The sequence below is a fragment of the Enhydra lutris genome, unplaced genomic scaffold, assembly GCF_002288905.1.
Source record: "Enhydra lutris kenyoni isolate GAN:26980312 unplaced genomic scaffold, ASM228890v2 scaffoldscaffold20, whole genome shotgun sequence".
NCBI classification, from domain to species: Eukaryota; Metazoa; Chordata; class Mammalia; order Carnivora; family Mustelidae; genus Enhydra; species Enhydra lutris.
The window spans coordinates 4,870,249-4,884,090 of record NW_019154104.1 but is presented as its reverse complement, the minus strand read 5'-3'; the positions used below and the strand labels follow the sequence as shown (position 1 = coordinate 4,884,090).

At 53.4% G+C, this 13,842-nt stretch overlaps 1 protein-coding gene across 3 annotated transcripts in view; it reads right to left on the bottom strand.

The window, feature by feature from the left end:
- Nucleotides 1-13,836, bottom strand: part of LOC111148467 (tetratricopeptide repeat domain 7B) — a 261,908-nt gene extending 248,072 nt beyond the window's left edge. For all 3 annotated transcript variants that reach the window (XM_022505026.1, XM_022505027.1, XM_022505028.1), the window contains exon 1: nt 13,716-13,836. In XM_022505026.1, coding sequence (XP_022360734.1) covers nt 13,716-13,836 — 121 coding nt within the window. The remainder of the gene's footprint in view (nt 1-13,715) is intronic.
- Nucleotides 13,837-13,842: the final 6 nt, after the last annotated feature.

The following is a 13,842-nucleotide window of genomic DNA, read 5'->3' as shown; positions in this document are numbered from 1 at the left end:
GAGTTAAAACGGGGATGTGGCAGGGAATGACCAGGTGGCTACTTGAGGCTGCGGGGTCAGATCAGAGCCAGAGTCTCCCAGGAGTCTGAGTTTGAGACCTGCATGACGAGACAGAGTCAGCCATGCAAAGATCTGAGGGAAGAGCACCCTGGGGTGGGAACACAGCTGGCACATTCGAGGAACAGCAAGAGGGCCGTGTGGCTAGGGTAGCGGGGAAGGATCAGGGTAGTCAGAGGGCGGCTAAGGGCAGCCATGAGCACGCTCACAGACTGTGGTCGGCAGGGTGGCTTTCCTCTGAAGCACACCTTGAAGTCTCTGGAGGGGGCTGGGAGTGTGAAAGCAGGGGTGAAGGGATCCGGCTGAGGTGTGCAAAAACACCTCCCCCTCCGTCCGCTGTGTGGAGAATGAACTCAGGGCTGGAGCAGAAGAAGCGATGGCAGGGATGGTCGGAAGGTCACTGCAGGAGTCCGCCGGAGGGTGACGGACACTGGGACAAGGGGCCAGAGGTGAGAAAGAAAGAGTGCAGAAAGGGAGAGACAGGCAGAGGAAGGACATAATTTGTAGGTAAGATAAACAAGACTTACTAACAGGTTGGACTGGAGGTGTGGCAGGCAGAATACCCCCCACGCCCCTGAGATGACTGTGTCCGAGTTGCTGGAACCTGTGAGTGGCATTTACCTGTCACGTTACAAGGCAAAAGGGACTTTGGGGGTGTGATTAAGTTACAGACCTTGAGACAGGATGATCCTAGATTATGTGGGTGGGCATGCCGGGGTCCTTGGAAGGGAGAAGTAGGTGGGTCAGGGTCGGAGGACATGCGGTGGTACAAGCGTGGAGAGTCACAGAGGAAGCTAAACTGTGGGCTTCACAGATGGAGGAGGGGCCGAGAGCCAAGGAACATGAGCAGCCATGGAGGCCGGGAAAGACAAAGGCATGGATTCTCCCCGAGAGCCTCCAGAAGGAAGACAGACATGTGGACACTTGAGTTTAGCCCAATGAGCCCCATTTCCGACTTCTGACCTCCAGAACTACCAGAGAACACATCTGCATTATTTTAAGCCAATAAATGTGTGATCATTATTAGTTACAGCAGTGATGGGACACAAATGCACGAGGGATGAGGAATGGAAAGGGATTAAAGAGAAATTCTTCTAGCTTTGAGGCGGCACACTGGACTGGATCTTGCCATTTAGTGAGGCGAGCAGAAACAAAACCAAGAGTTCTATTCTAACTTAAATAACACTGATACCCAAGTAGACAAGTCAAGTTGGTGGATGGAGGTTGGCATCAAAGCTGGAAGAGAGTGAATAGAAGGACCCAATTAAAGAAACCAGGACTGTGTTTGTTACGGAAACAGATTAGAAGTTTCCGGAAAGATGGAATGGCCAAGTGGGTTAAAGGCAGCTAGAATATGGAGGAAGATAAGAACACAAACAGAACCGTTGGATTTGGTAACAGGACAGGACGACCTTGACATGGGAAGTCTCCGGGTGGGGGTGGAGGGGTACCAGCTCAAAGGAGCAGGCCGAGGAGACAATGGTTCTTTGAAGAGGCTTTGCTGAGACAGAGCAGAGAGGTGGGCAGTAAGTCACAGGGATGTGGGCTTAGGGAAGGTTTTTATAGGAGAGTCTAGGGTGTCTGTGAATCCTGGAGGGAATGACCTGGGAAAGAGACAAGGAATTGATCCGTAAGAGAGGAGAAATGATAGCAGCCTGAAGTCCTGAGGAGGCATGAACAGAGGGATTCTGAGCACAAGTGAAGGGGCTGGAGCCTCTGCACAGTGACAGGCAGGAGAGCAGGCACACTTGGTGGTGGGAAACTAGGGGCTTTCCAAACAGTGTCTGTGTCCTCAGTAAAGTTCATACCAGCTCAGGAGCTAGGAGAGACAGCATGGCATTCCAAGAAAAGACCTAAGAAGGGGAAAGAGTATGTGAAAGCAGGGATACAAACATTCCCGAAGCGTGGCAGCGCCTCTGAGGTCGCTGGTCATCAAGTGCAAACGACCAGAGAGGCTGAGGGCTTCCTCCCACAACATTTGTCTTCTCAGCAGCACAGAGGAGCAGGCAGAGAACTGGGTGTCATCAGGGTAGGACTGCTGCCGAGCAGCAGGGTGGAGAAGACAAGGTCATGTCACCCTGCTTCTCATAACCCTCCAGTGGCTCCCCTCTCATGCAAAGTGAAAGCGAAAATCCTTGTACCTTACCTCCTTGGCTCTGACCTCCACCCTGTCCCTCTCACATTCATGCCCCATCTCCAGGAGATAGCACATCTGTAAATATCTCTGAAACTAGCAGATCAATCCATGGATCTGCCTTTCACGGAGAGGACCTAACCAAGTACCTTAGCCTCTGGACACTCAGCTCTTCCCCGGGGTGCTTGGCATGTGGCTGGGACATGACTGTTGCCAGAGACCAAGCCTTCCTGTTTCTACCTCCGGCCCTCCATTGTTCCCCCTCTAGTATCCTTGCTCAAATTATGACCCAGTTCCGAGGACCTGCTATTTGGATCTTGACTGAAAGGCAAAGGTGCCATAAGTCAAAGATTAAAGAGCTCAAAGAAATTGGCAGAAACGATAATCTGGGAAAATCTTGGTAGTTCGGAGACCAGGCTTCATGCCAAAGCCTCCTCCCCATGTTCACACACAGTGCAGAGGCTGGAAAGACAAGATGAGAGAGTAAAATGTGGGAACAGAAGACAATACTTGCTCTGCACTGGCAGAACATACTGGTTTAACACGCGCACACACGCGCATGTGCACAGGCGCACGCACACACACACTTCCCCTCAAAAAGCCTTGTTTAATAAGAGAGAAGGTAACTTGAAAGCCATCTTGGAGTTGGTCTGGCCTGTCCCCAGGGCCCAGCAGGGCAGGAAATGACTCTAACAGGGCAGGGGGATGTTATCAGGCCAGCCCAGAAGGCTTGGAAATGGCTCTTTCAGGAAACCAGTCCCAGACAAGTTGAATGCACACCCACACAGTCAGCAGGCATCTCTTGAAGATTCAAAGCGCTAATCCACGCCCTACCCTCAAAGAGGATAGTGTAGAGGGAGCCAGGGGCTATCGAGTCCTGGCATGGTGGGGTGGAAAGAGGATCAGGCACAGAAGACTGTCGGAAGTAAGAGAGGTCTGAGCTGGCTGAGCCTCAGGAATTTCTCCAAGTGAGAGAGGATTTCCCCAAGTGAGGGTCTAGGCAGAAGGGAGACGCCACAGCTGGTGTGTGGGGTCAGGCAGAGGCAGGAAGGAGGCTACCACAGGACATGAGGCAGCTGCAGAGGGCATGAGGGACACACAGTCCCAAGGACTCTAGGCCCGAGACTCAGTGGAGATCCGACTCCCCTGGCCTGGTGGGCCAGAGAAAAGAAAGGCATGTGCTTGGCATGCCCAGCAATATCATCTCATCAACTCAACACTTCTTTTTTTTTTTTTTATTTCTTTTCAGCGTAACAGAATTCATTGTTTTTGCACCACACCCAGTGCTCCACGCAATCCGTGCCCTCCTTAATACCCACCACCTGGCTCCCCCAACCCTCCCACCCCCCGCCCCTTCAAAACCTTCAGATTGTCTTTCAGAGTCCATAGTCTCCCATGGTTCACCTCCCCTTCCAATTTCCCTCAACTCCCTTCTCCTCTCCATCTCAACACTTCTTACTTGAGAATAAAAAGCTGCTTCTTGTTAGGCTTCGAACCTGCAAGGGTCAGAGATGGGGAGGCAGGCCTCACAGCCAAGGGGCGCTGAGCCAGCCCGAATGTGAGGGGATTGGAGGGACAGGGAGAGGTAGCAGAGAGACCCGGAACCCCTCCCTGGGAAGGGCCACTCGGCAACCACCGACCCTTCAGTTGCACAAGAGACATAGGAAGAGAAGGTCACGGACATCCAGTCAGCCTGAACAGCAATCCATCAGCCAGAACTCGCCCAGAGCCCCAGGCCAGCAGGGCCATCCAGTCACCAGAGGGACAGCACCAAGAGTCTCAGTGTCTCAGGTGGACATTCCCTCCCCTGGATCCCCGCCGCCCTTGTCCTCTACCATTCCCAGGCCCAAGCACATAGATGCCGGCTCTCCACGCACTAGACTCGAGCATGACCATGGTCTTAATGGCACTGTACTCCAGGTTGTCAGGCAGGGGCTGGCGCCCAGCACACGCTCACTAGGTGTTTGGGGAGTAAATGAATCTAAGTTGACTCCACAAGGGCAACAGCCAAGCTGTTCTTTGAACAACGAACTGAGCATGTCGGTATGTCAAAGAACTGCTGTGTGTCAGACATGGTGCTGGAGACAGAGCAATGGGCAAAACAGCAAAAAGCCCTGCCCCCGTGGGGCTGACAGCCCAGTGGTCACGTTCTTTGTGGTGTCCCTGATTTGTGTCCCAGAACCCCCACACAGAAGTGCAGAATGAACAACTGCAGGAGGAGGACTGGGGAGTGTGTCAGACCCGAGCAGAGGCCCCAGGTCTGCACTGACTAGTTCTGGGAGCTGGATAACGGCGACTGCCATCAGCTTTGGGCCTCAGTCACAATTCAGCATCATGGGAACCCACCCCAACCCCCCCTGCACTGCTCTGCTATCCTCGCTGTTATCGTCACCCTGCCTGCTCACCCCCACAAGCCCCCCATCAGGGGCCAAGCATCCATCCGGGCCTTCCTCCCTCCTGCCACACACAGAACTCCTGATCTGGGCAGCTTCAGATGACTGCTGGCGCCTGAAACTAGCTGCTTTATCCCTTGTACTCCTCAGAACAACCTTGGAGCTGGAGGGGGAGGCTCGGGGAGTGGAGGAACACACCCACAGCCAGACAAGCAGTAAGTGCTAGACCCACGATCTAATCCCATGTCTAACAGGACAGAGCCCACGGCTTTCTCCAGCACCAGGTTCCTTTCCTCGTTGCGAAAATGCCTCCATCTGCCCAACAGGGTAAACGACGGTCTTGCTTGCCCAGAGCCGAGGGGGTTCCCAGGACACGGGATTTTCAGTGCTTCAAACTCTCAGGCCAACTGGGTCAAAGCCACAACTCTGCCCAAGATCCTCCTCCTGGTGCTCTGCAAGGCCTTACCCACTGTCACTTAAGCACACCCTGCCCTTAGGCCCCAGTAACACAGTGGCACCCTGGGGCATTTGTATATAATGCTGTCATTGTTCTGCCCAAGCTACTGGTGACACTGTCCCACCACTTGGACAATCGTGTCTAAAATCTGGTCCTAGAACTTCCTGGGCTACAACCACGATGCTAGTTAACAATCCTGTTTTCTGAACCCCAACCCCACTAAGACCTCCTGAAGCAGGACTCCGGCCCAGCCTGGGAATCTGAGTTGCTAACCAGCCCCAGGTGACTTAGCTGCCCAGAGACTGTGTGACTGCTCTGAGCTGTAAGCTTCTTGTGGCTGCTGACCCACTCGGTCTTTTTCTTCTGGTGCAGGCCTCATACACAGGAGGTACTCATTACATGCTAAAGATTATGGCTGAAGGGACAGCTTCAGACCTGCCCGACCACACAACTCCCCTAAGGCTCTATTTTAAAATGCAGATTTCCAGCCCCCATATTGGCAGGGAGACCACTACCCCACAGGAGTGGTCTGGGAACCATAATGTGCAGGCTCCCTTAGTTCTGGGCTACTCAGAGCAGGTCCAGGGACAGGCAGCATCGGCATCACATGGAAGGTTTGTCAAGCCTATAGGAGCACAGGCCCCAGACCTGCTGCATTGGAATCACTAGGAATGGGACCCCACGAGCCGACTTGGTGATTCTTCCATCCGACAAGCTTAGAAAACCATTTATTGGTGTAAAGAATAATGGAACTGGAGTTACAAGAGGGTCAGAATTCAGCTCAGAGAACATCTCCAAACCTCAGTCTACTTACCCCTGAATAAGAATTGTGACCCTTGACCCTGCTCCTCACCTAGTTGTTGTGATGATTAACCGCGAACCACGTAAAAGTTCATGCCCAGAACCCGGCACACAGCAAAAGCTCAAGCAATGAACATTCCCTACCAGCACAGTTTTAACACCTGCAAAGTCCAGAAAACTAAGGTTTCAGAGAATCAAGTGAGGCGCACAAGGTCACTGGGAGGGCAAATGCATGGAGATTCTGACTCCAGGTCTGGCAGGCCTCTGAAAGGACCAAAAAACATGGGTCCCGCCTCACTCTGGCACTTCCACCTCCACCACGCCTGACGGACCTGCGCAGACAGACAGGGGCTGCAGCCACGCTGGTCAGTTTCCCGGGGCTTGCGGCTGCCCTTTATACAGCATGTGGCACTCCTCCGACCCGTCTGCCAAACACTGCCAAACACTGGTAGCTGATGGGGATGGTTTCGAGAGATCTCAGAAAACCTCTTCCCTTTCCTTGGCTTCTCAGATGGGAAACACTGGCTTTCACAGAAAGGCCTGCAACCCTCTGCCACCTGCCAAGCATGAGGTCACCCAGAGGGGCAGGAATCTACCCAAGTGAGGTCAGTGAGAACCAGGGACGAAGGCCATTCCTGATGATGCAGCCGGTGCCAAGCCGGCGGGGCAGCTGGGGGTGTTCCGAGTAAGCGAGGAGGTGCACAGGAGGGAAAGCCTGTAGCGGCAAGTAGCCACCGGACGCCCACTCGGCGTGGCTTCCACAAGAAGGCATTTTCTGCTCCACCTAAATGATGTCCAGACAAGAGCCGCTTCAGTCGTGGAGCCACATCCGTCTTGCGTCTCTGTGCTGCCGCGCTCTGAGCGTCAGCCTCGCCGACACGAGACGGTTGCAGCCTCAGAAGCCAAGCGCCAACCTCCAAGGAGAGAAGACCACTCCCTTCGCCTGGAAGTCTCGTTTGTTACTACTCAGCAAGAGGAAATCTTCTTCAGAAGCCTCTCCCGCAGCTAAGACCCCTGCTGTCTCATTGGCTAGAACTAAGTCACATGCTCAGGCCTCAACCAATCACAGTCAGGGAGCAGCCCCACCAGGGCCCACACCCTCAGTGAAGCACGGGGCACACAGGAAGGGCTGGCAGTTGGACAAAATTGGGGCGCAGGCGCAAGGAGGAAAGGGAACTCATGTGCAGCATGCTGGATTGACAACCCGGGCCCCTCTGGCGGGCCCCACGTCACGTGACACCACCAGCCACACAGGTGAACAGCCCTGGTGGGAGCCCCAGTCAGGGCTTGTCCTGCGGCCTTCGCTCCCACTTCTGAAGGCCCTGGGGCCTGCCCTCCTTAGGCCGCTTCCAGTTGCTCTGCGGCCTCCCCTCGTGAGAGTCTGGGGCCGGTTCAACACCGCACAGCAAGTACACACTGGGAGCCTGACGGTTCCTCCAAGCAGAGCCTCTAGTGGCTGGCCACCTGGGGGAGGAGACAAGGCACAAGCCACAACAGGCCACATGGGGAGGAGAAACAGCCCTGAACTGGGAGACGATAAACCCACTACCGTGACCCAGCAGCAGATCTATACTGAGGGCTTACTCTGTGCAGGCAACAAGCTAAGCACTGTTAGGTGCGGGTTTTTTGTTCCTTGTTTTCATATTTGGTCCTTACAACTACCCTACACATTTGGCACTATTACTACAGGTTCATGATCCCTTATGCATAATTTCCCAGATCTAGAACTCTCTAAAAACCAAAACCTGGTTTTGTTTTTGTTAACTTACTGGGCAACAAAACCTCAACTGAACCAACATGAGGCTATTAATAATCTATCTGTCCCTTTGCAAGGCCTGTTTGCATGTTTCGATGCAGAAAATAGTGGTGTGTTGTTTCATTATGAAGTGCCGCTCCTGGAGCCACTGAGTGTCACATACCGGCTGGTATAGGCACCATGGTCTGGAAAATTCTGCACTCAGAAACACAGCTGGCACCAAGAGTTTCAGAAGAGGGATTCTGGATGCATATCACCACTTTACACAAAGGGCTTCACAGGTGAAGTTAGGAAGCAGTTAGGAAGTAGCGGTTAGGAAGTTAGGAGTTAGGAAGCAGCAGAAGCTTACTTTGAACTAAGCAACTGCACTCTGACCCACCCGGCCTGCTTCTGCCACTTTGCCAGCTGGTGGTTTTAAGGGAGGACACTTCTGTGGGCCTATTTTCTCATCTATAAAATGGGGAGCTTACAACCAGATCAGTGGCTTTCAAATGTGTTCCAAAAGCACATTAGGCCTTACTTCCAAGGAAACCTTAGTAAAAAGTATCACTGCTCCAGTGAGTGAGCCCTGCCTACCCAGCCACCAGGCCCTAATGCATGTTCCCAGAGGGGTTCCTCAACAACACAGTTTGAAAATGATACATTGTGATCTCTCAGACCCATCTGGTTCTAACACTGTACCGTTGTTTTTTTCTGAGGCAAACATCTTTTTTGGGAAAGGAAGGACAGCTGGGAGGAACTTGAACCAGACCATGATAGACGGGTAGGCTTCTGGCCTGCAGAGAAGACTTCGGAGCAAACAGCATGAGCACAGGTGGAAAGACAATGAGCAAGGTGAATGAGAGGCTCCAAGGAGGCCACACCAGCCAGTGGGTATAGGGTGGGGGCAGGGAGGGGGAAGCCCAGGTAATGGGAGGACACACTGGAGAGGCAGGCTTACCAAGCGGATCAATGTTAGGAATCCTCAGAACCTGAAATCCCTCCAAGCAGGCGGCCAGAGAAAAGCTGAACAGTCCTGGCCCCACTGTATATAGCCACAAGGTCATGGTCCTTCTGTCCTGACTACAGTGACCATGAGCCCCAGTGCTTAGCTCAAGAGCTATCAATATGTTGTTGTCAAATAAGTGACTCTTTTGAATCCAAAAATCAGGACATATGGTCTGCCACAAAGGTGTGTCCTTCAGAGGACAACAAGACAGAGTATTTAAAAACAGGATGGCTGCCCTGGGAAGGCTGGGGTGGAGTGTCATCAAGGTCTCACTGTCCTTCCCCACTGTCTGGGGAGAGTCTGACTCCTAGCAGTCTGCAGTACCCTGGGAATGACCAAAGAAGCCATTCTAAACAACAGTGCCACTTTCCTACCCCACAGCTGACTCCTGCTTAAACCCCAGCCTTGTTTCCAAAGAAGCCCTTAGAGGGGCAGGAAGGATTCCAGAGGCCTGAGACCTGAGAGCTGTCCGGGAACTCAGCCCATCTCCAGAGGGGGATGCCACCAGTCTGGAGGCACCAAGGCCATTGGGAATATCAGCTAGTGACAAATGCAAGAACTTCACTCTCACTCAATGGTCTACACACATTTTGTAACCAAACTTTGCCCCAGAAATATTCTTTGTTTCAGGCACCATTTCCCTACCTGCCCCTCACGAAGAGGTAATTAAAATGTCTCAAAATCACACCCAATCAGAACAGTGATGATCCCTTAAAGGAGAAACCACCATCTGGGGCCTAATTGTTCTAAGTAAGCTCAGTAACTGAGCTTACCTAAGAAGATTAACAGACTGGGAGAGGAAGGAGAAGCAGACACTGCCTTAGAAAGGGAGTGGCTGGCTGCTTGGCTGCCGTGGTGCAGGCTCCAGAAGACCCACTTCTGTTACTGAAAAACGTGGGAGTCTTGACCAGGCACAAGCTCATGTGTCATTTCCAGGGCTCCCACTCTTTGTCCCAGCCAGGTGTTACCCAGGACGTGGCCTGCCTTGCCCAGGGTTACACTGAGTCAGCTGGAGGGAGTCAATACCAGAGTTTTCATGGAGCAAAGTTTGCATAGATCAACCCATTTCTAGCTCACAACCACCTGAATGGAGGACGATTATGAACCCTGTCAGGGCGATGAAGAACACGGGCTCCAAGAGGTTAACTGACTGGCTCAGGGTCACCCAGCTACAGGTAGAGTCTGGATTGAAGCCCAGGTGCGAGGCCATGCACTTTGTCACACAGCAGTGAACCTCATCATTGGGAGGCCAGAGGATGACATTCTGGGGATAGAGGGACTCCCTCCAGAGAGAGCAGCTGGGACTGCCCTCCTAGGGCCAGGACTGACCTGTGAGCCAACAGGGAGCTGACATGCTGTTTTTCTCCGTCTTTATCCCCATCCCCTCAGGCTGCCACCTCAGTTCTAGGCCCCCGTGCCAACAGACCCGCTGGATGCCTGGTTAAGGTGCAGGGGCTGACCCAGCAGGTCTGCAGTGGGCCCCAGAGTCTATATTCCTCACACGCTCCCACGTGATACCCACGCTGCTGCTTCGCTGACCACACCTCAGGCAGCGACAATCTAGACTTGAGTCGACTTTTCTCACACCCCACCCCACCCTTCTTAACTTGTGCGATCACTGCCTAGCTGGAACTCACAGAGGCCTGTCATGTAGCTGCTACACATTTTGGGTTTGGGGCTTTTTTTGCCTTTTTTTTTTTTTTGAGATGGGAGTGATTAAAGTGGTACCCACAGCGGAGTATGAGGCAGAAAATGGATTCCCGGCGTCTGGTTTCAGCTTGGCATTGGCCCTTTTCTTCCTCATTCACTTCTTGGCTGTCTGAACTAATTTATCTCAAAGGAGTCGGGCTGGAGCAGCATGCTCTGAACATGTCCACTATTTCAAGCCCTTACTGGGAGGGGCTGCTATGCGCCCGCCCCAGGAGAAGCAAATGCTGCTGAGTAGGGAGGCCTCGGGCAGCAGGAGCACATGTGACTCCTCCGCTCAGACCCCTCCCTTGGCTTCCACCTCATTCAGCAAAAAGCCAAAGCCTTAACCATGACCTCTAAGGCCCGAGGTGATCTGGCCCAGCCACCTCTCTGCCCTCATCAGGCCTCGGCTCTTGTCCCCTCCGTGGCCCCGGATCCTATCTTAAATGCTGCCTTCCGGTGCCCTCCCTGGCCACGTATTAAACCAGACACTTTTGTGACCCCCACCCCCAGCCCACTCCCAAAGCACTGCTGCCTCTTCCCTCTTGATTCCCCTCTGATACCACTTAGCATCATCTGGCAGCCTATAAATTTTACTTACTGATTTTTATTTATGTCTCCCCGCCCCTTCCCCACTAGAATGTGGACTTCATAAAGGCAAGGACATTTGTCACTTTTGTCTGTTTTGTTCACTGGTATATCCCCAGTGCCTACAACAGTGCCTAGCATATAGCAGGTACTCGATACCTGTGGAATGAATGAATGAATGAAGGGCCTACATACTAACAGGTCAGACTGACGAGCCCTGGGAGTCAGTTCCTGTGATCCTTGTAACAGCCCCTGCAAACTCAGTCTTTTCCTCCCCATTCTAAGATAAGGAGAGACCGAATCTCTGAGTGGTTAGTTAAGGGATTTGGCTGAGAACGCAGAGCTAGGCTCGGGCACCAGTCTGCCCAGTTCCAAAGACTGTTCTTTTCTGCCTGTGGCTGCCTTCAAACTGTCTTACTATGACAAACGTGACGTTAACTCACTTTCCTTATTGTAACCAGCAAATGCTTTTGCTTAAGGATTTTCCCAAATCAGCCCAGAATCTGAGGTCCAGTTCACCCAAAAGGATCTAGGGGGGAGCTGATGCCCTCAAAGCCAGGAAGAAATTCTACCACCAGACTCAGGAAGCCCCCATCAGCCAAAGGAAGGGAAGGACCCTCCTTCAAACATTTCTCTGAACCCCAAAGAAGAGCCACAGTAATTCTGGTTTTGTTTCATCTTTTTCTTTACTTTATCTTGTTATGTTCCTGACCAATCTCTCTGACCTTTTCAAGTCCGTGTGACCTTTTGCCAGCAATGGCAGTTACTAACCATGTGGGTTCTCGGGCAGAATCTATCTCTCATGAGCTTCCCAAAACCAAACCTGCACACGGACCCATGGACCACTGTGCCACACACAACCCACTCCCCCAAAAGCTGCATAATGACTGAGGCTCAGGCCCCAGGGACCAGGCCCTGGGAAGGAAGCCAAGTTTGTGGGGCTGTGAAGGTAAAATGGGCCTGGGCCACCAAAGCCCATCTAGAGGCCACCATAGTGTGAGCCGTCCCTCTTCCTCCTCGACTCATCACTCTCAATCCCATTACTTCGCCTGTTTTCTTCAAATCACTTCTCACTCTGAAGCTATCCCATTTATTGATTTCTGTATTTGCCATTGCTGGTCTCTTCAGAAGAGGTTCAGTATGTGAGGGCTGGAGCTTGGTCAGTGCTGCTCACTCACCCCTGTTCTGTTCCCGGCACAGGTGGGCACGCAAATGTTGGCTGAATGAAGGAGTAAATAAAACAGAAAATAAGTGGGATCTGAAGGAAAAGGACCAGGAGGCTTGCAAATGAACCCATTTAACCCTAACATCAACCTGCCCGGAAGGTATTTTATGCCTACACAGCTGGGAAGTGACAAAGTAGACCCAGGACTGTCCCAACTCCAAGAAGAAATGAGAAAATCCCGCAGATAAGGAGAGGAGAAGCAAGAGGACAAGCTGGTGAGCCTTACAGGAAGGGCAGGGTCAAGCTGCCATCAGGGCCCATGGGCCTGCACACCATTTTCCTCGAATGCTTAATTAGAGAAGAGGCAACATTTTCTACCGAGCTGAGCCCAGATAGGTCTATGCCTCCCTCCATGCCCCTAGGAGAGTCATGGTACCTGCATCCCACCCCCCCCCACCCCCGGCCTCCGGGGGAACCTCTGCCCAAAGCAAGGTACCATAGTTGAGAATGTTCTTATTTCAAGGCACTAACACCATAAAAGACACAATCATAAACCACTCTTGAACAAGACACTTGACATCCCTCTCCAATTCTGGGTAGTTTGAGGTTAGAAGGTTGAAAATAGCGTGATGTCCTTTCTTAGAGCAGGGTCTTCCATTCATTCATTCTTTCATTCGTTTGTTCAGCCAACATTTGCTCACCCAGCCTCGAGCTGCCAGGGATGAAAGAACACAAAACCTCTGCCCTCTCCCCAGTACACTGGTGCCCGCAGTTTTGGCGGGTACTGAAAAACCAGCAAATATTAAAGATACTTCCTTCCAAAACAAATAAGTCCACGTGGAGCTGTGCTCTGAAATGGGATTTTGGATGCAATTTTGATTTGATTGGGTACAAGAACCAATTCAGTCAGCTGGGCCATAGACTAACTCCAAGCAGCAGGCTCCTACTCAATGGCTCCCTCCGACCCCTTCCCCCTCTGGGCACCAAACCCCTAGGCCCCCCAACCCCATTCTTCAACCACATTCCCACCTCTCTCTACCATATGCTCTCTCTGACTCTCCTGACTCTGTTTCCCCTATATTCCCAAACCCGACCTCTCTAGGTCCACAGCTTTGACATTCTACTCTCTGAACCCCAGAGCACACATCTCCCCTGCCTTCCCCCACCACCCTCTATACTCACCCCAAGTCTGAGCTTCCACCTGAAGCCCCTTGAACGTCATGTGTTTACAACCCATATTTCCCAGGGGTCTCTGTTCGACACCCCCCCCCAGTACAGCACACGCACACCCTGTAATCCCCTGCACACTTCCCGGCCGTGCCCCGGGGGAGCACTCTCCCCCATCGCCCCCAACTTCTTAGGACCCGAAGGCCGCCCGGGCCCCTGGGATCTCGCTCGGGCAGCCGGCTCCTTGACCCCCCGGACGCGCTGACCCCGCAGGAGCCCGCCCGCACGCCGGAACTCTGGGACGCCGGGCACTGCCCTGGCCCGCCGGCCGCCCCGACCGCGTGACGCCCGGGACCCGGGGCTGCCCAGGCCCCGGCCCCACGCACCTCCCCGGCGCGGCCCCCGCGAACCCGGCCGCGCCCCTGCCTGCACCCCGCCGCGCCTCCCGGGCCCGGCCCGGCCCGGCCCGGAGGAGAGCGCGGTGCCCCCCGCAGCCCAGGCCGGCGCGCCCGGCGCCTACCGTTGGCGATGAGCTTGGCCGACAGCTGCTTGACGAGCTCGGGGATCCGCTCCCACTGGCACTCGGAGCGGCAGCGCTCGATCTCTGTCTCGAGCCGCGAGCCCGCCTTCCTGGTCGCCATCGCGGC